This window comes from Trichechus manatus, unplaced genomic scaffold, assembly GCF_000243295.1.
Source record: "Trichechus manatus latirostris isolate Lorelei unplaced genomic scaffold, TriManLat1.0 scaffold00015, whole genome shotgun sequence".
In the NCBI taxonomy this organism is placed as follows: Eukaryota; Metazoa; Chordata; class Mammalia; order Sirenia; family Trichechidae; genus Trichechus; species Trichechus manatus.
In genome coordinates, this window is record NW_004443951.1 from 3,086,926 (window position 1) to 3,109,909 (window position 22,984).

The 22,984-nt window shown below is 36.2% G+C and overlaps 1 protein-coding gene across 8 annotated transcripts in view; it reads left to right on the plus strand.

The window, feature by feature from the left end:
• TUT4 (terminal uridylyl transferase 4) overlaps positions 1-22,984 on the plus strand; it is a 149,553-nt gene that overhangs the window by 39,352 nt on the left and 87,217 nt on the right. For 7 of the 8 annotated variants that reach the window (XM_023727063.1, XM_023727066.1, XM_023727065.1 and 4 more), the window contains exons 2-3: positions 5,526-6,403; positions 15,832-15,995. In XM_023727063.1, coding sequence (XP_023582831.1) covers positions 5,617-6,403; positions 15,832-15,995 — 951 coding nt within the window. In that variant the 5' untranslated portion in view covers positions 5,526-5,616. Of the gene's footprint in view, positions 1-5,525; positions 6,404-8,889; positions 9,290-15,831; positions 15,996-22,984 lie in introns of those variants that run through there. The other variant, XM_023727068.1, reaches the window with a different exon arrangement.

Consider the following 22,984-nt stretch of genomic DNA (forward strand, 5'->3'; position numbering starts at 1 on the left):
ATAATTACTAAGCATTTTCATAACTTTCAAAGTGTTGAATAAAGTAGTATTCATTCAGAATTCATTTATTGAGCCTCATACCATGTATAGTTAAATTCAATCTCTGGAGCCCTTGTTTATCTGGACCACCTTTGCTTAGCAACCTTTCTTCCTTTGGAGAGAATTGTCTATTAATGTTATGTCTTTATTGAGCCTGAAAGATTCTTGGTAATATTTTATAACTTGTAAAATTATCAGAGCCAATATAACGTTAGCATCACTGTGTTTCAGGATTTGCATAGAATCATAATTTTTTTTTAGTTGGAGTAGACTAAAGATAATCTGGTTCAAGCACTAATTTTAGAGTTAGAAATCTATAACTGAGAGGAGTTCAGTGGCTTCTTGTTTAGGGACACTCAGCAGCTGGTGGTCCTCAGTGGTTGGTGGCCTAGGCTGAAATTCAGGGTTTGTGTGTTATTAGCAGTAGAAGCTTCTGATAAGTTTCTGTAATTATGTCTTCGAATAGGTTTTCCTGTTTGTCCCATGAAGGGTTACTTGAGCAGTAGCTATTTCTGTGACTAGCTTCTTCATAAACTATGCAACAACCATTTTAGTTAAACTTTCTAAGCTGGTATGTCCAAACAGCCGTTTTAATTCTCAAGCACCACATGTTGTGGGCCAGTGTGCTAATTGAACAATGGATAGTTATGAAAGGCATCAAAAACTTCTTTTGAAACAATTCTTATTTCTGCTAAAGACCTTAATTTGCAGCAGGAAAGAAGGATATGAAGACATCCGTCTTGACTAGTCTTTTTTTAAAAATAATTTTATTGTGGTAAAATATAACAAAAAATTTGCCATTTTAAGCATAAAATTCATTGACCCCATTAATTACGTTCACCATATTGTACAACTATCACCATTATCTCTTTTCAAATATTTTTCATCCCCCTAAACAGAAACTCAGTAGCTCTTAAGTAATAACTCCCTATTTCCCCCTCCCCCCAGCCACTGGTGATCACTAATAAACTTTTGTCTCTATGAATTTGCCTATTCTAAGTATTTCATATTAGTGAGGTCATATAATTTGCTAGTGATTTTAAACATATACTAAGTACCTAGCATTGTGCTAAGTATTGTAAGAGTTTAAGCAAGATAGAAGACATGGTTAGGTCCAGAAGTAAGTAATGGACTGATGTTTTAATGATTTCTTTGAAAATGAGATTGAATATGTTCTAAGTGCTATTGTTTTCTATATTATTCATACATTTGTCTTTTAAAAATTTATTTTAAATTCTGTGTATTTCTTGATAATAAGAATATTGGTGGTTATTTAAGGCATTTAATACCCATTTACCACGTTCTGAAAATATAACCAGGAACTAGAAAGCCGGTCTGACATTATTTGGTTCAACCAATTTTGCTATGAGTGTGCAACTGGGAAGCAGTGAACCTTATTTTCAAAACCCTACTCCTCAGGGAATTTTAATTCTAGCAATTATAATTTTTTTGGAAATGTCTATACTGTTGATAGCTTAAAAAATTAAAAGTAGCAATTTTGGTATAAAATTACGCTTAAACTTTTTTTTTTTGGTGGGGAGAGCAATAAGACATTATAGGGGAGTCCTGGGTAAGCACAAATGGTTAAGTACTTGGTTATTTATTTATTTATTAATTTATGTTATTTGTTTATTTTTAAAAATACTGTGTTTTAGGTGGAAGTTTACACAGCAAATTAGGTTCCCATTTAACAATTTTTATACATATTGTTCCATGACATTGGTTACTATTTTCACAATGTGTCAGCATTCTCATTATTTCCTGTTTGTTGTGTTTCTATTGATCTAGCTTCCCTGCCCCTCCTTGCCTTCTCATCTTTGCTTTTGGGTAAATGTGACCATTTGGTCTCATATAGTTGGTTAAGGGAGCACATTCCTCATGGTGATTTTGTTTATCTTATAGGCCAATCTAATAATTGGCTAAAAGGTGACCTCTGGGAGTGGCTTCAGTTCCAAGTTCAAAGGGTATCTTAGGACAGTAGTCTCGGGGGTTTCTCTAATCTCCTATCCGTCCAGTAAGTCTGGCCATTTTTTAGGAATTTGAGTTTTGTTCTACATTTTTCTCTCATTCTGTCTGGGACTTTCTATTGTGTCTCTGGCCAGAACGGTCTGTAGTAGTAGCCAGGCACCATCTAGTTCTTCTGGTGTCAGGCTAGAAGAGGCCATGGTTCATGTGGGCTATTAGTCCTGTGGACTAGTTTCTTGTTTGAGTCTTTGGTTTCCTTCATTCTCTTTTGCTCCAGACCAGTAGAGACCAATAGTTGTATCTTAGGTGGCTGCTTGAAAGCTTTTAAGACCCTAGAGGCTACTCACCAAACTAGGATATAGAACGTTCTTTATGAACTATGTTATTCCAGTTGACTAAGTTGTCCCATGAGACTATGGTCCTAAGCCTTTTAATCCAGTAAACCAATCTTGCAAGGTGTTTGGATATGTCTAGGAAGTCTTTGTAACTGTGCCACCTATGTGCTTTATTATGTATATGAATATGTATGTGACACACAGACATGTATATACATATGTGTGCAGATACACCTATGCATGTACACAGCTGTACTCACATATGCCTTCCTATACACATATATGCATCCATATCTACCTGTGTAACTACAGTCATATTTTTTGGTTGTTACTACTATTGTTGCAAAATTGTATATGTTATAGCATTTACTGAAGTTGTCGCTTATTCTTGCGTACTTCTTTATTCGCCTTGGTCATGTTGTGCAGACTTGCACCCATATTGGGTATTACCTTTCCCATCACCAAAAATAACAAGGGTCACCTATCTAGAAAGTGATTTCCCCTCCTTCCCCCTCCCATACCTGTTAACTATCAAAGAATGTTACTTTCTCTGTATGTAACTATTCTTGACTTTTTATAAAAAGTAAGACCATACACTTGCAGTTTTGTGATTCAGCATAATGTCCTCCAGATTCATCTATATTATGTTTCTCAGACTCCTCATTATTCTTTATAGTTGCATAGTATTCTATTGTATATATGTACCACAATTTATTTATCCATTCATCTGTTGAAGGGCACTTAGGTTGTTGCCATCTTTTTGCTGTTGTGAATAATGCTGTGGTGAACATAGGTGTGCATCATCACATTTTAAAAATATTACTTTGTATAATACTTTAGAAAGATGCTCCGAATTCATTCTTATATTGTGGTGCAAATATACACAACAAAACATTTGCCAATTCAACAGTTTTTACATGCACAATTCAGTGACATTGATTATACTCTTCATGTTGTGCAACCCTTATCCCTATCTTTTTCCTAATTATTCTACCACCATTGACATAAACTCAGTAACCCCCCAAGCAAAAACTCCCTCTTCTTTCCTTCTTCCCTCCCTCCTATCTATGGTAACCACTAAAAAACTTTGGTTTCTATGTATTTGCTTCTTTTATTTAAGTGAGGTCATACGATATTTGCCCTTTTGTTACTGACTTATTTTGCTGAGCATAATGTTTTCAAAGTTCATTCCTTGTGGCATGTGGAAGGACTTCATTTTTCTTTATGGCTGAGTGATATTCCATTGTATTACCACATTTTGTTTATCCATTCATCTGTTGATGAACATTTAAATTGTTTCTAACTTTTGGCTAGAGGGAAAAGTGCTTCAGTGAACATTGGTGTACAGGTTTCTGTTTGTGTTCCCACTTTCACTTCTTTTGAGTATATACCTAGGATTGGGATTACTGGATCATATGGTAGTTCCATGTTTAACCTTTTGAGGAATCACCAAACTGTTTTCCACAGCAGCTGTACCGTTTTGCATTTCCACCAGCAATGGACGAGGATTCCAACTTCTCCACATCCTGTCCAACACTTCATTTTTTTTTCTTTTTAGTCTTTGCTATTCTAATGGGGGTGAGATGGTATCTTACACCTAATGTATTGTTTTCATAAAAGACAATTTTAATCTGGGCAGGGAAAGTAGAGGTGTGTACTACAAACAGAAATTGTAAAAGGTGAGTCCAACTTGAATAAGATGTTTTAGTGGAAACATATCTGGGTAAGTTTAATTTATTGTTTAGTTTTTTGTTTTTGTTTTTTGAATATGCTCTTGCATAAACACGTAGTTGGGAGTAAATGCCTGTCTTCTCAGCTTCTAATTTTAAGTGATATTTTTGTGTTTATATGATATATGGTTAAATGATTAGAGATGTATAACTGTCCAAATTTTTACTTTAGTAAATTAATCAAGTAAAATTCAAAGCTGCTACATTTAAATTCCATGCAGTTTGCGTTTGCTGGCAGGACTCTTAATTATTATCGATATTATTAATCTTTGTTAGAGGCATAGATCTGAGTTTAAGGCATATGGGTACAAGGTGAGCAGTAAAAAAATCCTGATTTCCATAAAATTTAGTATTAAAGGTACTTTTGATATAGAAATATTATACAAGGTATCTATTTTCATGTGTTTATAGCTTGTGCTCTATAATAAATTTAATTTTTTTTCCCTCAAAATAGTTGTTCCTGTTATATTTTAGAACAAAATGGACTCTTAATTACTTTCGGGGGGATTTTTGAAAATTATGGTAAAATATATATAACGAAATTTGCGATTTTAACCACTTTTATGTGTACAATTCTGTGTCATTAATTATATTCACAATGTTGTGCAACCATCACCACCATTTATTTCCAGAATTTTTCATCACCCCAAATAGAAACTTTACTCATTAAGCAATAACTCTCCTTTCCCCCCCTTCCCTCACCCCTGGTAATCTATAATGTGCTTTTTGTCTCAGTTGATTTGCCTATTCTAGATATTTTGTGTAAGTGGGATCATAATATTTGTTCTTTTGTATCTGGCTTATTTCCCTTAGCATAATGCTTCTCATTGATTTTAGTATTCTTATTCTCACTTTTTAAATCTGGATTCCTATTAGTTTTTAAAAAATTTACTTCAGAAGAATTCACTTAAACTGACACTTCAGAGGTGGAGAAAGTCTGTTGACATTGTTTCCTCATGTTTAGCGACTAAAGGTTGAAGTAAGTTAGTGGTGGCATAGATAGGTACTATTTAGTAGGGAAGTCATGCGGACAGTACCTTACTATTTAGGATTCTATAGATTGTGATTCCCTATGGGACATACAGACCTGAATTTCTTTGTTCCATTTCCTTTTATATTAATTGTGATATATCATCTATAGGTTTTATTTACCTTTTAATTGGAATTCTCACTGAGTAATGTAGAACAACTTTTTATTTTTCTAAAATTCCATTGTTTCTATGTCATGTTACCCTAATAACATTAGCACCTCCTTGATGAGCATATTGCTGTTGTTTACTTAGTGCGCTTTAACTCCTTATAGTTTTCTAGGTTTTGACTTTTTCTTTTTTTTTTTTTAATAACTGTTTCTTCAATTTTGACAACAGATTTTAAAAGTTAATTTTTATATCTTTTAGCATTTATTTTAAATGGGTTTTTGCAATTTAAATAACAGATATTCTTTTTTGTCCAATAGTTTTCTTGCCTAAACTGGATTGGAAGCAATTCAAACTATTGGAGATCTGCCTTTGCAATATCACAATTGAAAGGAAGCAGGTTTTCAAATAATGGAAGAGTCTAAGACCTCTAAAAATGAAAATCATGAACCAAAGAAGAATGCTTGGGCTATTTGTGAAGAAAGCAAAGCAGTAAAAGTAATAAATAATCAGACTTTGAAAACTAGAAATGATAAACCCGTAAAAGAAATTGGGACCAGCTCTCCAAATAGGAATAGTAGTAAAAGAAATAAACAAAATGATATTTGTATAGAAAAAACAGAAGTTAAATCATGCAAGGGAAATGCTGCCAGCGTTGCAGGCCCTAAAGATTTGGGATTAGTCCTACGAGATCAGAGTCATTGCAAAGCAAAAAAATCACCTAATTCACCAGTGAAAGCTGAAAAGGCACCTCCTTCACACGCAAAAGTAGAAAAGATACCCAGTTTACAGGCAAAAGCAGAAAAATCACCAAAGTTACCTAATTCACCAGTGATAGCAGAAAAGCCACCCGATTTACAGACAGCAGCAGAAAAGGTACTTAGTTTACAAAGAAAAGTAGAAAAAGCACCCAGTTCTCGGACGAAATCAGAAAAGATGCCCAGTACACCAGCAGAAGCAGAAAACGTGCCCAGTTTACTGTTAAAAGAAAACATGAGACAGATGGAATTACAACAGATTGGAAAAAAAATTCCAAGCTCCTTTACTTCTATGGACAAGGTGAATATTGAAGTTGTACAGGGGGAAAAGTCTGCCTTGGAAAACTCACTACGATCTCAGAAGCAACAGACATGTACAGATAATGTTGATGATTCTGACGATAGTGCTTCAGGAATTGAGGACATACCAGATGATTTAAGTAAGTATTTTCCCACAAACCATGTTGTCAGAGGGTTTTTCCTCTCTAATGTTCTCTAGATTATCCCTAGTTTGATTTTAACTACTTTAATTACAAAAAGGGCATTAATAAGATGGCTCTTAAATTTTAAAAAAAGACAACAAACAAAAAACTTTTCATATTTTGTAGGTGAGCAGGTGCTTTTAAATGGACCTAGTTACATATTGCTCATTCATTCACCAAACATGGATGTATTGAGTTTCCATTATATGCCAAGCATGTGTTTATATAGTGGAAAACAAAGACTAAAAACAAAACAAAACACAGCCCAACCTCAAAGAATCTTCCAGTCTGAGGGGATGATACAGATAAGTAAAGTGACAATGTAGTTCAATGCCAAAAACTTAGAGTTGAGAAAGTACATTATTTAATTGTAGGATTTACACTTAGAGTAGAGAAAATGCATAATGTAAATGTGAGACCTTGAGTTTGACTGAGCCTCAGTTTGAATAGGGAGTTGAGGGGGAAGAGTGGCAAGAGATGCCACTGAAAATGCACACGGGAATTGGAAAATGAAGGGTCTTGTAGGCCATGACGGAAAGTAAGAAAAATCCTTTTGACTACAGTACAGCAAATTCTTTGACAGAGGACAAGACTGGAAGCAGAGCTTGGTTAGGACATTGTTGAAATTACTTGAGAACTGTTAGTGTACAATTCATTTTGTCCTGGGATCCTGATTTTAATTTGAATTAATTGTTTAAAATCATTGTCCATGTCTTTTATTTCAATTAATTAATTTTCCTTGGTAATCTTTTTTTATTTTTATTTTTTTATGCCTAGAACACTAAACCCTTACCTTGATGTAGAAATAAATAGAAGCTATTTCTAAACTCATTTTTTACCACTTTGAGAAACTCTGGTAAAGAACTCAGAAATGGCTTCTTCTCATTTATGGTGATACACAGATGATGGCATATGAATAGACTTTTTTATTTTAACAGAGGTATGTTTATTTGGGGAATCCCTGGGTGATGCATACAGTTAGTGTGCTCAGCCTCTAACCTAAAGGTTGGAGGTTTGAGTCCACCCAGAGGCACCTCGGAAGAAAGGCCTGGGGATCTACTTCCGAAAAATCAGCCATTGAAAACCCTGTGAAGCAGTTCTACTCTGACACACATAGGTCACTATGAGTTGGAATCAACTTGGCAGCATCTGGTTTACTGGTATGTTTATTTTATGTGTGTAAGAAAAAATATCAATCTCATGATTTTATAGATACGGCTTAGGACAAGGCCAAGTTTAAAAAAATAAGGCAATTTAATGACAGTATCAAGTAAGTAATAGTGTTGATAATGTTTAGCTGTGGCAAAAATCTAAACATGATGGTACATGAATGATTGAAGCTTGGAAAGTACTGTACATAAGATCACTTAATTAAAGGACTAATAATCACTTGAATTAGTGAAAAATATGATTTAAGAATAATTTTTTTTTTAAAGGCAACAAAACAAATGAGGTAACGTAGTGAGATGGTTAAGGATGTGGGTTCTGGAGTGAGGTGGGTTTTGAATCCCAACCGCCCCACTTAATAACTTGGATGAACTGCTTAAAGCTTTTAAGTTTCCTCTTTTTTAAAGGTAGAGATGATACTGCCTATGTTATGAAGATTAAGTGAAATAATCTGTAAGAGTGTTTAGGGTAGTACCTGGCACATAATTAGCATACTATTGCAATTAATATCATCTATTATTAGTGCAATTAAATGCAGTGTTATTATTTCTTTTTTTTATTGTGGTAAGTATATAGGTAGCAGAATATTTGCCATTTCTGTAATCTTCACATGTACAGTTCAGTGACATTAATTATGTTAACCATCAGCATTAACCATTCTCAAATTTTTCCATCACCCTTAACAGAAGCCCAGTGTCCCCTTAGCATTGTGTCTTCCTTTTTCCCTCCCTCCCACCTGTCTCTGGTGGTTGTTTGCTATCAAGTCATCTCCGACTTATAGTGACCGTATAGGACAGAGTAGAACTACCCCATAGGGTTTCCTAGGCTGTAATCGTTACAGGAGCAGATCTCCAGGTCTTTTCTCATGCAGAGCTGCTGGTGGGTTTGAACTCCCAACCTATTGGTTGGCAGCCAAGTGCATTAATCATTGTGCCACCAGGGCTTCTTCTATTCTTGGTAACCACTAATTAACTTTGGTCTGTATACGCTTGCCTATGTTAGATATTTTATATAATTGAGGTAATTCAATATTTGTTCTTATGTCACTGATTTATTTCACTCGGCATTAATCTGTTATTTCTTAACATAGAAGTCGAGCTAGCTTAAGGAAGTATTACCAAGTAAAGGTCCTTTTGGGAAACTTAGCATATTTTTATGCAACTAACATGCGCCTTCTGTGTTTCTCGGCTCCCCCTCCCCCCACCATTTTCCTAGGCACATTATGCTAATTTTTTTACAGCAACTTGTGGAAGAGGATTGGCATGGTGGTGCTTGTGAGGGTGCCTCATGGCAGGTAGGGGGAGGGCATGGCGGGCAAACAAGCATAGATGGTGTGCGTTATTTGTGTAAAAATATGGTAATTTAACAAATTCGTAAGAATGATTTATCGTATAGTACAGGTATCCCCTGCTTCTCGAAAGTTTGCTTTATGCCACTTTGCTTTTACAAAAGACCTACAGTAGTACCTGTTATCGCTAACTGAAAGAAATCTAAAGAGGATTTTCACTTTTACGACAAAAGGTAAAAAGAAGAAATAGCGTTCTGCACTTGTTTTGCAGTGAGCTGTTAAAGAGGCATTGTGCACCCCAAGCAGTGAGAGTGATGTCGCCAAGCTCCTTCCCCGGGAACTATATTCAGCATCTCAGCATCAAGCTGCCATAGCTTTGAACTCTGTCTGTGAGCATCTGTGCTTTATCTTGATTTATTTTGTGCATCCATTAGCAAGATGTGTCATAAGGTATCAGAAAAGCCTAAGAGAGCTCGCTTAGTGTAAAACTCTATGTAATTAAGCGATTCATTTGTGGTGAATGAAATAAAGACATTGTGCATATACACTGAACTTGGCCTGTGTCCACCATTCGTACTATTTACACACAGAGAAAGAATCTATTTTTTTAAAAAAATTTTTGCCATACAAAAATTTATACATACACTGTTACATGACCCTGATTGCTCCCCCCATACTGTGACAGCACACTCCTCCTTTCCACCCTTGATTCCCCATGTCCATTCAACCAGCTCCTAACTGTCTCTGCCTTCCCATCTCACCTCCGGACAGAAGCTGCCCGTTTAGTCTCTTGTATCTACTTGAGCTAAGAGGCACACTCCTCACGAATATCACTTTATGTCCCACAGTCCAGTCCAATCCCTGTTTGAAGAGTTGGCCTCGGAAATTGTTTTAGTTCTGGGCTGGTAGAGAATCCAGGGGCCATGCTTTCTGGCGTTCCTCCAGTCTCAGCCGACCATTAAGTCTGGTCTTCTTACTGGAATTTGAGTTCTGCACCCCACCTTTCTCCTGCTCCATCCAGGACTCTCTGTTGTGTTCCATGTCACAATGGTCATTGGTGGTAGCTGGGCACCATCTGAGAAAGAATCTTGAAAGCTGCTGAAGTTACTATTGACTCTGCTAGTAGCAAAGTGGTCTCTTTTAGTTGACATCCAATAATAGATAAGATGGAAGGTCTGTTGCTTGAGTGGATTGATGTTAGTGTTATTTTAGGTTTTATGTGTTATTTGGTAGGTTATTTTTTTGGGTCTGGGGATGCTCAAAAATTTTTTCCATATGAATTAATGGTAATTGCTTCTTTGCTTTATGCCATTTTGGCTTAGAAAATGTTTCATAGGATTGCCCTACTTTGGGATAGTGGGGGAAACCTGTAATCATTTTTTGTGACTAGTTATAATATTTTTAAGAATTCTCTTAGTATAGGTAATATTTGCCTTGAAGTTATATTCATACATAATGAATTAGCACTTTTTTCATGTGACAAAATTCCAATTAATAATTTGAATTTCTTGATTGCCTCTTTGTAAGTTAATAGAATAAAATCTTTACATCTAGATCTTTGTCTCTTTGGACTTAATAGATTATATAGAAATTTGTGAGTGTTCTCCATTCGGCCCAAATTTAGCTCCCACCTGGCACTTCCAGCATTTTTCCTTTTGCCATTTGTTCATTGAATAAAATATTTTTTGAGTGTCTGCTGTGTACCAGGTACTGATCTAGTCTCTAGGAATACAGCAATAAACAGAACCGACAACGTTGCCCTCATGGAGTTTATATTCAAATGTGAAGTGACAGGCAATAAGCACAATAAATAAGAAAAAGATATAGTACGTTAGATGGTGATAAATCCTATGAGAAGACTAAAACAGGAAAGATCATAGAGAATGATGTAACTGTTGCTGCTGCTGGTGGTGTTTCAAATTTAAATTGTCCCTGAGAAGGTGACATTAGAGCAGAGACTTGGAGGAAAGAGGTAAGAGTGTGAGCCGAATTGATATTTGAGGGGAGAGTGTTTTAGCTCTGGGCTTTTCAAACTTTAGTGTATATATATGAATCACCTGGGAATCCTGTTAAAATGCAGATTCCTAGGCCCTACTCCCAGAGATTTATGATTCAGGTCTGGAGTGGGATCTGAGAACTTGCATTTCTAACAACCTCCCAAGTGGTGATGTTGATGCTGGTCAGGATCATGCGTTTGAATAGCATGCCCTAATTCATCTCTTTACTTTCATGCATACCACCCTTCATTGTGTTTCAGCGTAACACTCTGAATGATCCTGTTAAAATAAAGTCAGATTATGTCGCTTGTGTTCAAAATGTTTCAGTGGCATCCCGTATTACCCCTGGAAAAGCTAGTGTCCGTACGATGACCAGTAAGGCCATGTGTAATCTGTAACACTTCCCCACTTCTTTTCCCTTATTTATCTACTTCTCACCTTTTCTATCTCTCAGCTTGTTACACTGCCTCATTGCTGTTCCTAAAATGTGGAGACACATACGTACCTCATGGCCTTTGCAATCACTTTTTCATCTGCCTGGAATACTCTTCCCCATATATCCTCACGGCTAGCTATCTCACCTCTTTTGTCTTCTCATCAAGGCTTTTGCTTGGGTCACTTATCTAAAAATTTACAGTCGTCATCTCCAGCTCTAACACTTCTCCATTCCTTTTCCCTGTTTAATTTTCTCTATAGTCTTTATCAACATCTGTCATATTTTTTTATTTATCTTTTTTAATAACAGTTTTATTGAAATGTAATTCACGTACCATAAAATCCACTCATTTAGACTGACAATTAAGTGGTTTTACTGTTATTTGTGTGGATGACAAAGTTAAGCTACTGTCACCACTGTCTAATTCCTAAACATTTTCATCACCTCAAAAAGAAACCCCCCTATCTGTTTGCAGTCACTACTCATTCCTCTTTCCTTCTAACCTCTCTGGCAACTATTGATGTACTTTCTGTCTATGTTGTTGTTATTAGGTGCCATCAAGTCGATTCCAACTCATAGCCACCCTGTATACAACAGAATGAAACACTGCCCGATCCCAAGCCATCCTCACAGTCATTGCTATGTTTGAGCCCGTTGTTGAAGCCACTGTGTCAGTCCATCTCATTGAGGGTTTTCTTCTTTTTCGCTGACTCTCTGCTTTACCAAGCATGATGTCCTTCTCCAGGGACTGGTCCCTCCTGATAACATATCCAAAGTTACATGAGACCAAGTCTTGCCATCCTTGCTTCTAAGGAGCATTCTGACTGTACTTCTTCCAAGACAGATTTGTTCCTTCTTCTGGCAGTCTGTGGTATGTTCAGTATTCTTCACCACCACCGTAATTGCAAGGCGTCGGTTCTTCGGTCTTCCTTATTCACTGTCCAGTTGAATAATCTGTCTATAGATTTGAAAAACCTATCTCTATAGATTTGCCTATTTCATGTAAATGGAATCATGCAACATGTGGCCTTTTGTGTCTAGCTTTTTAACCATGCTTTCAAGGTTCATCCATGTTGTAATATGTATCAATATATCATTCTTATTGCTGAATTATATTTCATTGTATGGATACCACATTTTGTTATCCATTTGTCAGTTGATAAGACATTTGGGTTGTTTCCACTTCTTGGCTATTATGAATAATGCTGTTACGAACATTTGTCTAAAAGTTTTTGTGTGGCTATATGTTTTTATTTCTTTAGAGTATATACCTAGGGGTGGAATTGGAGTCCCTGGGTGATGCAAATGGTTAAGCGCTAGACTACTAACTGAAAGGTTGGCGGTTCAGACCCACCCAGAGGCTCCGTGGAAATAAGGCCTAGTGATCTGTTTCTGAAAGATCACAGCCTTGAAAATGCTATGGAGCAGTTCTGCTCTGCACACAGGGGCTTACCATGAGTAGGAATCAACTCGGTGGCAGTTAACAACAACAATATGGTAACACTTTCTTTTTTAATTGTGGCGAAATACACATAAGTTTTAACCATTTTAAAGTATATAATTCAGTGGCATTAAGTAGATTCACAGTGTTTTATAGCCATCACCACTATATAGTTCCAGAACTTTTTTGTTACCCTGAAAGGAATCTCTGTACCCATTAAACAGTTACTCCCGTTATACCCCGCCTTCCAGCCACTGGCAACCACTAATCTGCTTTCTATCCGTGGATTTGCCTATTCTGGATATTTCATAGAATTGGAATCATAAAATAAGTGGCCTTTGTGTCTGGCTTCTTTCAGTTAATGTTTTCAAGGTTGATCCATGTTGTAGCATGTGTCGGTACTTCGTTTCTTTTTATGGCTGAATAATATTCCATTGCGTGGATGTGTTACGTTTTGTTTGTTCATTCTTCAGTTGATGGATATTTGAATTGTTTTCACCTTTTAGCTGTTGTGAGTTTTGCTGCTGTGAACATTTGTGTAAAAGTTTTTGTCTGAGCATGTTTTCAATTTTTTTTGATATTTACCTTTTGGGTAAGGCCCTCGTGATCTGTGATACTCCCCCACTTCTCTGTATTTGTTCATCTACTTCTCACTCTTTCTCTCTCTCTGCTTCCACTTAGGAAGCAGAATCATGTATGTAAGAGGGCCTCAGTTTTTTCATATCCTCACTGAAAAACAAGAAACCAAACCCATTGCTGTCAAGTTGATTCCGACTCATAGTGACCCTATAGGACAGAGTAGAACTGCCCCATAGGGTTTCCAAGGAGTGGCTGGTAGATTCGAACTGCCAGCGTTTTGGTTAGCAGCCGAACTCAACCACTACGCCACCAAGGCTCCCATATTCTCACTAACAGTTTTTAATTATCTGTCATTTTGATTATAGCCGTTCTGGTGGGTGAAATGGTATCTTATTGTGGCTTTAATATGCATTTCCCTAATGATGTTGAGCATCTTTTCATGTGTGCATTGGCCATGTGTGTGCCTTCTTTGGAGAAATGCCTATTCAAATTCTTTTCCATTTTTTTTAAATTTTTTTTTTAATTGTTGTAGTTTAAGTGAAAGTTTACAATTCAAGTTAGTCTCTCATACAAAAATTTATGCATATATGGTTATGTGATCCTAATTGCTCTCCGTATACTGTGACAGCACACTCCTCCTTTCCACCCCTGATTTCCGGTGTCCGTTCATCCACTCCTAACCCTCTCTGCCTTCTCATCTCACCTCTGGACAGAAACTGCCCATTTAGTCTCATGCATCTTCTTGAGCAAAGAAGCACGCTCTTCACGAGTATCATTTTATGTCCCCACTCTTTGCCATTTTTTAATTGGGTTGTTCTAAAATTATTTTATTGTTGTTACTCACACTGGAATCTAAGCTTCATGTCCTATTGTTGGTTGCTGTCGAGTCAGTTCTGACTGTGGCGACCTCACATATGCATTGTAGAACTGCTCTATGGGGTTTTCAAGGCTGTGACCTTTCGGAAGCAGATCGCCAGGTTTTATTTCCAGGAGGCCTCTGAGTAGGTTTGACCTGCCAACCTTTCGGTTAGTGGTTCAGCCCTTAACCATTTGCACCACTCAGAGGGACTCCTTAAGCTTCATATAGGCAGAGATTTTTGCTTTATTCATTGCTGTTTCCTTGGCGTTTGGCACATAGTAAGGACTTAGCATTTGTTGAATGAAGGAACAAATGAATAAATACGGTATGTAATATTTCCCAAACTTATTTGGCCACAGAGCCCATTTTTCAGGAATAGCTATTAACATCTTGTGTAAACTAGTGTTCTGCAGAACATAGTTTGGGAAATTCTGCCTTATATTAATTTATTTTGTATGTTGATTCAAGGAAATTAAATAATTTTATTTAAAAAATGATACGTAGCTTTCTCTAATTCTTTATATTGGCAGAAATAACAATTTTACAAGATTTAGTGATATTAGTTGCCTTGTCAGTATTACTCATGAAGGGCAGTTATACATATAGAAAAATAAAGGTTAAAATATCATGTTGCTGTACTGCTGTCGGTTTTCATGAACTGTAGAAGTAAAGTAGGACTTCGCCTTATCTTTTACTGTTACCATCATAAAATGGTTACTAAAAAACTGAATTATTTTTCCAGACATTAAGACACAGTTGCAAATTGTTCATGGTACATCAGGGTTCTCCTATCATTTACAAAACACTTTTCTAACCTAGCTATACTTCTAATGTTTGAATCCTTTTTACAACATTCTTATCCAAGAGTTTACCTTCCTATTCTAGAAACTCCTGTGCTCTGGTAGAAGGAAATGCACTACCTCCAGAAGCATACCATTCCTTCCTTGTTCAGAAAATTAGTGCTATCAAAAGGTAGGGTTGACTGTCAGGGTTCTGTAGATGGCATGCAGTTGGCCTTTGAGGACTGAATGGAGAGATTTGTTGATTATCTTTTAGATACATCCAAATTCATTTATTTATTCAATACATTTTTATTAAGTGCCAGATAGACATTGTATTAAGATCTAGAGGAAGAAATATTGATTTGGTGGAGATACCAATTGGTTCCATGAAAGCAAAGGAGGAGCCTCGTGTGGGTTTGTGGTTTGGAGTATATATGTTCTCTTAACTGCTAATATTATAGTGATACACTGACTTTAGTTCAGTGACTAATCTATGGGCGGGACTCAAAACAGCTTTATATCAGATTGACTTCAGAGATTCCACACGTTGGTTATGTTATGTTAGCCTTTGTAGTCTTTTTTGATGAGTAGGTTGGAGGAATGTGGTAGGTATTTGACTCTTGAAGTAGATTTTTCTTTGTGAATTTTGATACCTTGTATTTATATTTTACATAATTGTGCTAACTTTTTGCAACCAAGGAAAATAAGGAAATATAAAGGAAAGAACATTTTCCCCCTGTATATGTATAAATTGAATATCTGTTTCCATTTAAATTTATTAAAAATAATATCAATTTAAAAATTCTAATGATAATAACTAAGTGCTTCCTTTTCTAGGTAAAATGAAGAATGATGAATCAAATAAAGAAAATTCCTCAGAGATGGAGTATTTAGAAAATGCCACTGTGATAGATGAATCCACATTGACACCTGAACAGAGGCTAGGCTTGAAACAAGCCGAAGAACGCTTAGAAAGAGATCACATCTTTCGACTTGAAAAAGTATACTATGTTGTTTTAGTTTTTTTGGAGGAGGATGTGTATTTCATAACTTTTCTTTCCCAAAGTACTTTTTATTTTTCTTCTTCCATGCATAAGAGAAAGGCAGTGTTCCTCTTTCCTTCCTTACTTTCCCCTTCTTCTCTTTCTTCCTCCACCCCTTCCTTGTCATCCTTATATTTGTGAGTCTCACTTCATTCATTCATTCTTTGGGTTGGCAAACTATGGCCTAACCATGTGTGTTTTTTAAACATAGTTTTATTGTAACACAGCCACACTCATTCTTTTATAGTTTGTCTATGGTTGCTTTAATGCTACAAGGGCAGATTGAGTTGAGTAGTTGCCACAGAGACTATATGTGGCCCATGAAATACACAATATTTACTATTTGGCCCTTTACAGAAGAAGTTAGCTGACCTCTGATTTATTTACTTATCAGAGATCTTGAGTGCTTGTTATGTGCCAGGTACAATGCTAGGCACTGGGGATATGTTGGTGAATATGGCACAGTTTTTTGCCCTTAAGAAGTTAACTCCATTCAGGGATGACAAAAATAAATTAGCAAATATACAATGTATGAGACTTCCTGCTTTTCCCTTTGCTTTTATTTTCTCTCTTCTTTCCTCTTTTTTCTCCCATATTTACTGAACATCTACTATGTGTTAGGAACTGTTCTAGCCACTGGTATCTTGTTCCTGAGTATTAATTTCTTAACCTAGAAATACACATTCTTAGCCCCGAAAGTAAAAATACTGCTTGGTATTGAAGGAAAGAATCATGTAAGTCAATCTACTAACATAAAGCAGTCTTAGATAGTTGTAACTGTGCATTCAGGGAATTAGGTCATCATTCTTGATAAATAAGAAAGGGAAAGAAAAAAACTATATGGTTTTGATAGTTTAGAAAAATGAAGTCATATCTAGATTGAAGAAGCCAATCCTGATTTATTAACATAACTTGTGACAGAGTAGTTACCTTATGAAAAGAGAAGGAGTATAAAGGAGTGGAAGCCCATAATAGAGGAGAGAGTTGGGGGTTGTATACCTAGTGTCACAAGATCCTAGCTAGAACAAAGTCCTTTTTGCAATCTGCTCTTTTATTTACTTTCTTTCTTCTAAGCCTGGAATTTGCAAATCATTTTGGATCTGTGCATTGCAGGATAAGTATTGAGTGCCTTTCATTTGTTGTCATTTAGTAGTATAAAATTGAATTGTGGGGGCATGCCTGACGTATTTTAAGACATGATATTGCTTTCCAAGGAGTTTGCTAATTGAAGAGAGACATGTAAGCAAATAATAATAGTAATAATAACAGTATTGTTTGAAAATGGAATCATAGACAAAAGAATGACCAACTTGAGCTGGGGGTATTGGGACATCAATGGAGGAATGCTTTATATGGAAATGACATTGGAGCTGAGTCTCAAGGAATGACTAGGAGTTAACCAGGTGAGCAGGGGCAGGGTGGTGTAGGTAAATTATATGGCAGATATAAAGGAAATGTGAAAAATATATTCTCAAGAAAAATAAGCAGAGGATTGGAGAGGAAGATAGGTAGTATATAAAGCAAGAAAGTTCTTGGAAGAAGGAAGAAGTTGGAGTGGAATGGGTATTTGGTGATAGTAGGAAATGAATGGCCTGAGGTGGGAGGAAAGCTTGGAAGCAATGGAAAACATTTTATTTGTTGTTGAGCTTAGGTAGTCAGCAGTGATGAAAAGTCACTGTGCTTATACCGGCATGAATGTCTGTAATCCCTTTTCTTTCTGATACCTCTTTGTTATCATGCCTTCCAAATCTCATGTTTTCAACCCATTGTACTTAAAATAAGTATAAATTTATTTTATAAATATAAACTAAGAACCTTTACTTTTTCGTACAGTAAATCAGTGGAAACAATGAGAGGATTTTTTTTTCTAGTTAGATTGTAAGGAGGGTGGTTTTTTTTTTAATTTTTTGTGATTTTATTTGTTAGAATCAGAACAGAACAAAACCCAAAACTTAACAAAAGGGCATCCAGTGAAAAGTATCCTCTTCCCTCCAGGTGATTCCTGTGTACTTTTAGTTAACATTTTTCTTTACCAACTTTAAAAGCTAATTAAGAATATTCTTCCAAAGTTGCTTTTGATTTCACCAGGTCCTTTGGTTCACAGGGTATCCATAGATTATTAAATTTAAGAGTAAAGATTAGTTGTAGAAGGGTAGATTTCTCTGTAGGGAGTGTTATTTGGCTTTGAAGTATTTAGAATCTCCATTCCCAGAAATAAATTTATTTTAGGTGGTCTGTGGAAAGTTTCAGGACAGTTTGCTTATTTAATGGTAAAATAAAATATAATTATGATAAAGGAGGTATTTAAACATTTTTTGGGTGTCTCTTCTGTGAAATTATAAGCATTAAGGATGAGAGCATTTTTGTCTTATTTGCTGTTGTGCCTAATACAGTGTCTTGCATATGGTAGGTGGTCAGTAATTAGATGTAGCGTGCTTGGTGATTAAGTGTATGGGTTTGTAGTTACTGGGACTAGCTCTGCCACTTACTGGTTGGATAACATTAAATAAGTTATTCAATCTCTTTAAACCTCAGTTTCTTCACTAGTAAAATGGGATTGATAAAAATAATAACACCTACTTCACAGGGCTGTTATGAGAATTAAGATAATACAAGTAAAGTTCTTGGCACAACGATTGGTATGTTGTCGTTGTCATGTGCTGTCGAGTCGATTCCAACTCTTAGTGACCTTACAGGACAGAGTAGAACTGCCTTATAGGGTTTCCTAGGCTGTAATCTTTACAGGAACAAATTGCCAGGTCTTTTCTCCCATGGAGTGGCTGGTGGGTTTAAACTGCCGACATTTTGGTTAGCAGCCAAGTGCTTGACCATTGCTCCACCAGCGCCCCTGCTTGGTATGTAATAGACACTAAATAAAGATTAGCTACTTGTGGTATTGAATTATTTTCTCAGCTAGGGCAGTTATTATTTCATTTTATTAATAAGGAGATTGAAGCAGTCTTCAGTAATAGAGATTTATCTAAAATCAGTTGAGATGTCATCCCAAGCTTTATGACTCCCCATTCAGTGTCATACCAAGTTTTTCTTAGTAAAAATTATCTGGTTATGTGCTTGTCTGCCAAGAGTTGAAAGTTGAAAAATTCATGTGATGAGTAATTTCACGACTCTCTTAGTGACCTCATCATTTCGTATGGTTTTAGGCATTCTCTATATTTGCTTTCAACTCCTGAATCCAACCACTTTTTTACCACATCCACTACTCTCACCTGAACCAAGCTGTCTTAGTTATCTAGTGCTGCTATAAAAGAAATAACCCCAAGTGGATGGCTTTACCAACGGGAAATTTATTTCTTTGCGGTAAAGTAAGCTGCAAGTCCAAATTCAGGGTGTCAGCTCCAGGGGAAGCCTTTCTGTCTCTGTCGGCTCTGGAGGAAGGTCCTTTTTATCAGTCATCCCCTGGACTAGGAGCTTCTCTGTGCAGGAACCCCAGGTCCAAAGGACATGCTCTGCTCCCGGCGCTGCATTCTTGGTGGTGATATGAGGTCCCCATGTCTTTGCTTGCTTCTGTCTTTTATATCTCAAAAGAGATTGGCTTGAGACACTATCTAATCTTGTAGATCTCATGAGTATAACTGCTGCTAATCCATCTCATTAACATCATAGTGATAGGATTTACAACAAATAGGGAAATCACATTAGATGACAGAATGGTAAACAATCATACAATACTGGGAATCATGACTTAGCCCAAGTTGAGAGACACTTTTGGGGGACACAGTTCAATCCACGACACAAGCCAACATCATCTCCCTTCTGGTTTATTGCAGTATGCTCTTAATTGGTCTTCCTGCTCCTTCTGGTAAGCAGGTAACTTCTATTCTTAAGATAGAAGCTAAGTGATCCTTTTAAAATGTAGATTAAACCAGCTGCCATTAAGTCAGTTCAAACTCATGGCAACCCCATGTGTTTCAGAGTAGAACTGAACTCCATAGGGTTTTCGATGACTGTGACCTTTTGGAAGTAGATTGCTAGACTTTTCTTCCGAGGTACCTCTGGGTGGATTCAAGCTGCTGCTATCTTCTTGCTTAATAGGCGAGTGTTTAGCCATTTGCACCACCCAGGGACTTCTTAAAATATAGATTAGATCTTGTAATTCTCCGCTCAGAATCCTTCAGTGGCTTTCCATCAAACTTAAGTAAAAGCCACAGTTCTCATTACATCTCTGTTCCAATCACAGTGACCTTCGTGTGGTTTCTCAAATATACTAGGCACATTCCTGATTCAGGGCCTTATTATTGATTCTTCCCTCTGCTTGGGATGTTCCCTTCGCAAAATATTCATACAGCTCAGTACTTTACTTCTTTAAAGTCACTTTATCAATAAGACCTTCAGTGATGACCCTATGTTTAAAAAAACACTCCCATTCCTGTTTGTTTTTTTTGTACATTTGTTTATTACTTATCTTGGTGCACTAGAATGAATATAAGTTCATGAGGACAGGATTATTCGTCTGTTTTGTTTAGTGCTGTAACCCCAGCTCCTGGAAAAATGTTGACATATACATGTAATATGAGCTCAGAAAATACTTGGTGAATAAAAAAACAGTTGTGGTTGGAAATTAAAGGGTAGAGTTTTCTGTGAGGGCTTGATTCATTCCCCAGTAAGAACTGATTTGAAAGAATTTTTAGACTAAAGAATTGGAATGATTATTATTTTTTTTAATTGTTGTCTTGGGCAAATTATTTAATCCCTAAGTTTTAGTTCCTTTGCCAATAAAATGGGGTATCCTCATAGGGTTGTTGTAAGTTTAATAGGCACTTTATAAATGGTGGCTATATTTTAGTCTGGCAGGAATGTTGCTAAATTTGGGACAGGTTTCCCATTTAAAGAAAATTATATGGTCATACGTAGTATTCTGAGGTGAGAAAATTTTTTTGTCAGGAGCCACAACCTATTGAAGATCAATCTGAAATAAAAACTAAATATTACTGGAATGTTACTATAAGGTATTGAAAACAGTATTTTAAAATTCAGTGTGTATTGTATTTTTATAATTTTTTATTGTGCAATCTTTTGGATAGAGCATTGGCTTCTGATTCAGACATACATGAATTTAAATTCAATATCTTCCACTCACTACTTGTGTAACCTTGCAAAAGCTGCAAGCTCCTCTGAGCTTTTGTTTTCACATCTATAAAACGGGGGTAATAGTAGTCTATTTGGATTATTGCTTTGGTATTGTTTGCAGTCGAGTCAATACTGACTCATAGTGATCCTGTAGGACAGAGTACAACTGCCCCATAGGGTTCCTAGGTTGTAACCTTTATAGGAGCAGATTGTCAGGTCTTTTCTCCTGTGGAGTGGCTGGTGGGTTCAAACCACCAACCATTTGATTAGCAGCCAAGCGCTTTAACCGTTGTGCTACCAGGGCTCCAGTTGGATTATCAGGGAGTTAAAATGACAAATTATATGTGGAGGATCTGCCATAGTGCCAGACATATAACAAGCACTCAGTAATAAGTTTTATTATTATTTTGAGAACATGCATAGATTATGACTAAAGTACTTGTGACTGATATTTTAGTGTCACAATTGTTGTTCCCTTCAGAGTAGTTACTGTAAGAGGTTATCCATTTATTGACATGTACTGTGATTAGTTGAAGTGTTTTGGGAACTCAGCTTTTAAAATTGTCTTTGGTATTTGTGATTTATTCTTTTGAAATCCCCTGTTTGAGAGGATTTTATTATAGTAATAAAAAAGAGTGAAGGTTAAGTTTAAAAATCCAATTTTTGGGACAGCATTGGAATAGACTATAAAATAATGAAACTCTTATCATACACTGGACTGATTTTCAGTAGGTTATATATTAAACAGCTTTGTTAGTCTTAGGTGCAGTCGAGTTGGTTCTGACTTATAGTGACCCTATATACAGCAGAACGAAACACTGCCAGGTCCTGCGCCATCCTCACTGTCCTTGTTATGCTTGCAGCCACTGTGTCAGTCTATTTCTTTGAGGGTCTTCCTCTTTTTCGCTGACCTTCTACTTTACCAAGCATGATGTCTTTCTCCAGGGAGTGGTCTCTTCTGCTGACATGTCCAAAGTACGTGAGATGAAGTCTCGCCATCCTTGCTTCTAAGGAGCATTGGCTGTACTTCTTCCAAGACAGATTCGTTTGATCTTCTGGCAGTCCATGGTATATTCAATATTCTTCGCCAGCAACATAAGTCAGAGGTTTCAGTTCTTCTTCAGTCTTCCTTATTCATTGCCCAGCTTTTGTATACATATGAAGCAGTTGAAAATACCATAGCTTGGGTCACATGCACCTTAGTCCTCAGAGTTACATCTTTGCTTTTTATTTTATTTATTTATTTATTTTTCACGCATGAAGTCTCTTTATTCCACCATCACATTTGATTGATATTTTGACCAAATAGAAATCTAGACTGAAAACATTTTCACTCAGAACTTCAATACGATTGATCTATGATCTAGATATAGGTGAAAAGTCTCACCTTTTGTATGAAAACTAGCATGCCCCGCCTACCCTCAATTCCTAGAAGATTAAGATTTTCTCGTTATTTCTAGTGTTCTCAAATTTCAGTGCATATTTTTCTTTTAATTGTTCTGGCCATTCAGTAGGCTCTTTTAGTGTGGAAGCTTATGGCTTTTTGTTCTGGAAAATTTTATTTCTTTGATAATTTTTCCCCAACGTTTTCTCTTTTTCTTAGTAGAATGTTGGGTCTTTCAAATTGATCCTCTAATTTTCTTACAATTTTCATCCTATAATTCCACCTATCTTTTTTTCTTTTTGGGAGATTTCCTTAATTTTATATTCCAGCCATCTAGTAAATGTTTATTTTTAATTTCTAATTTCTTTTTTATTCTTGATTTCTTTTTTTTTTTTTCCCCAGTCTTTCTTTGTGGTTACCATGAATTTTACCCTTATCTTTCTAAGTTTGAAGCAGTCTACCATTACTTGGTATC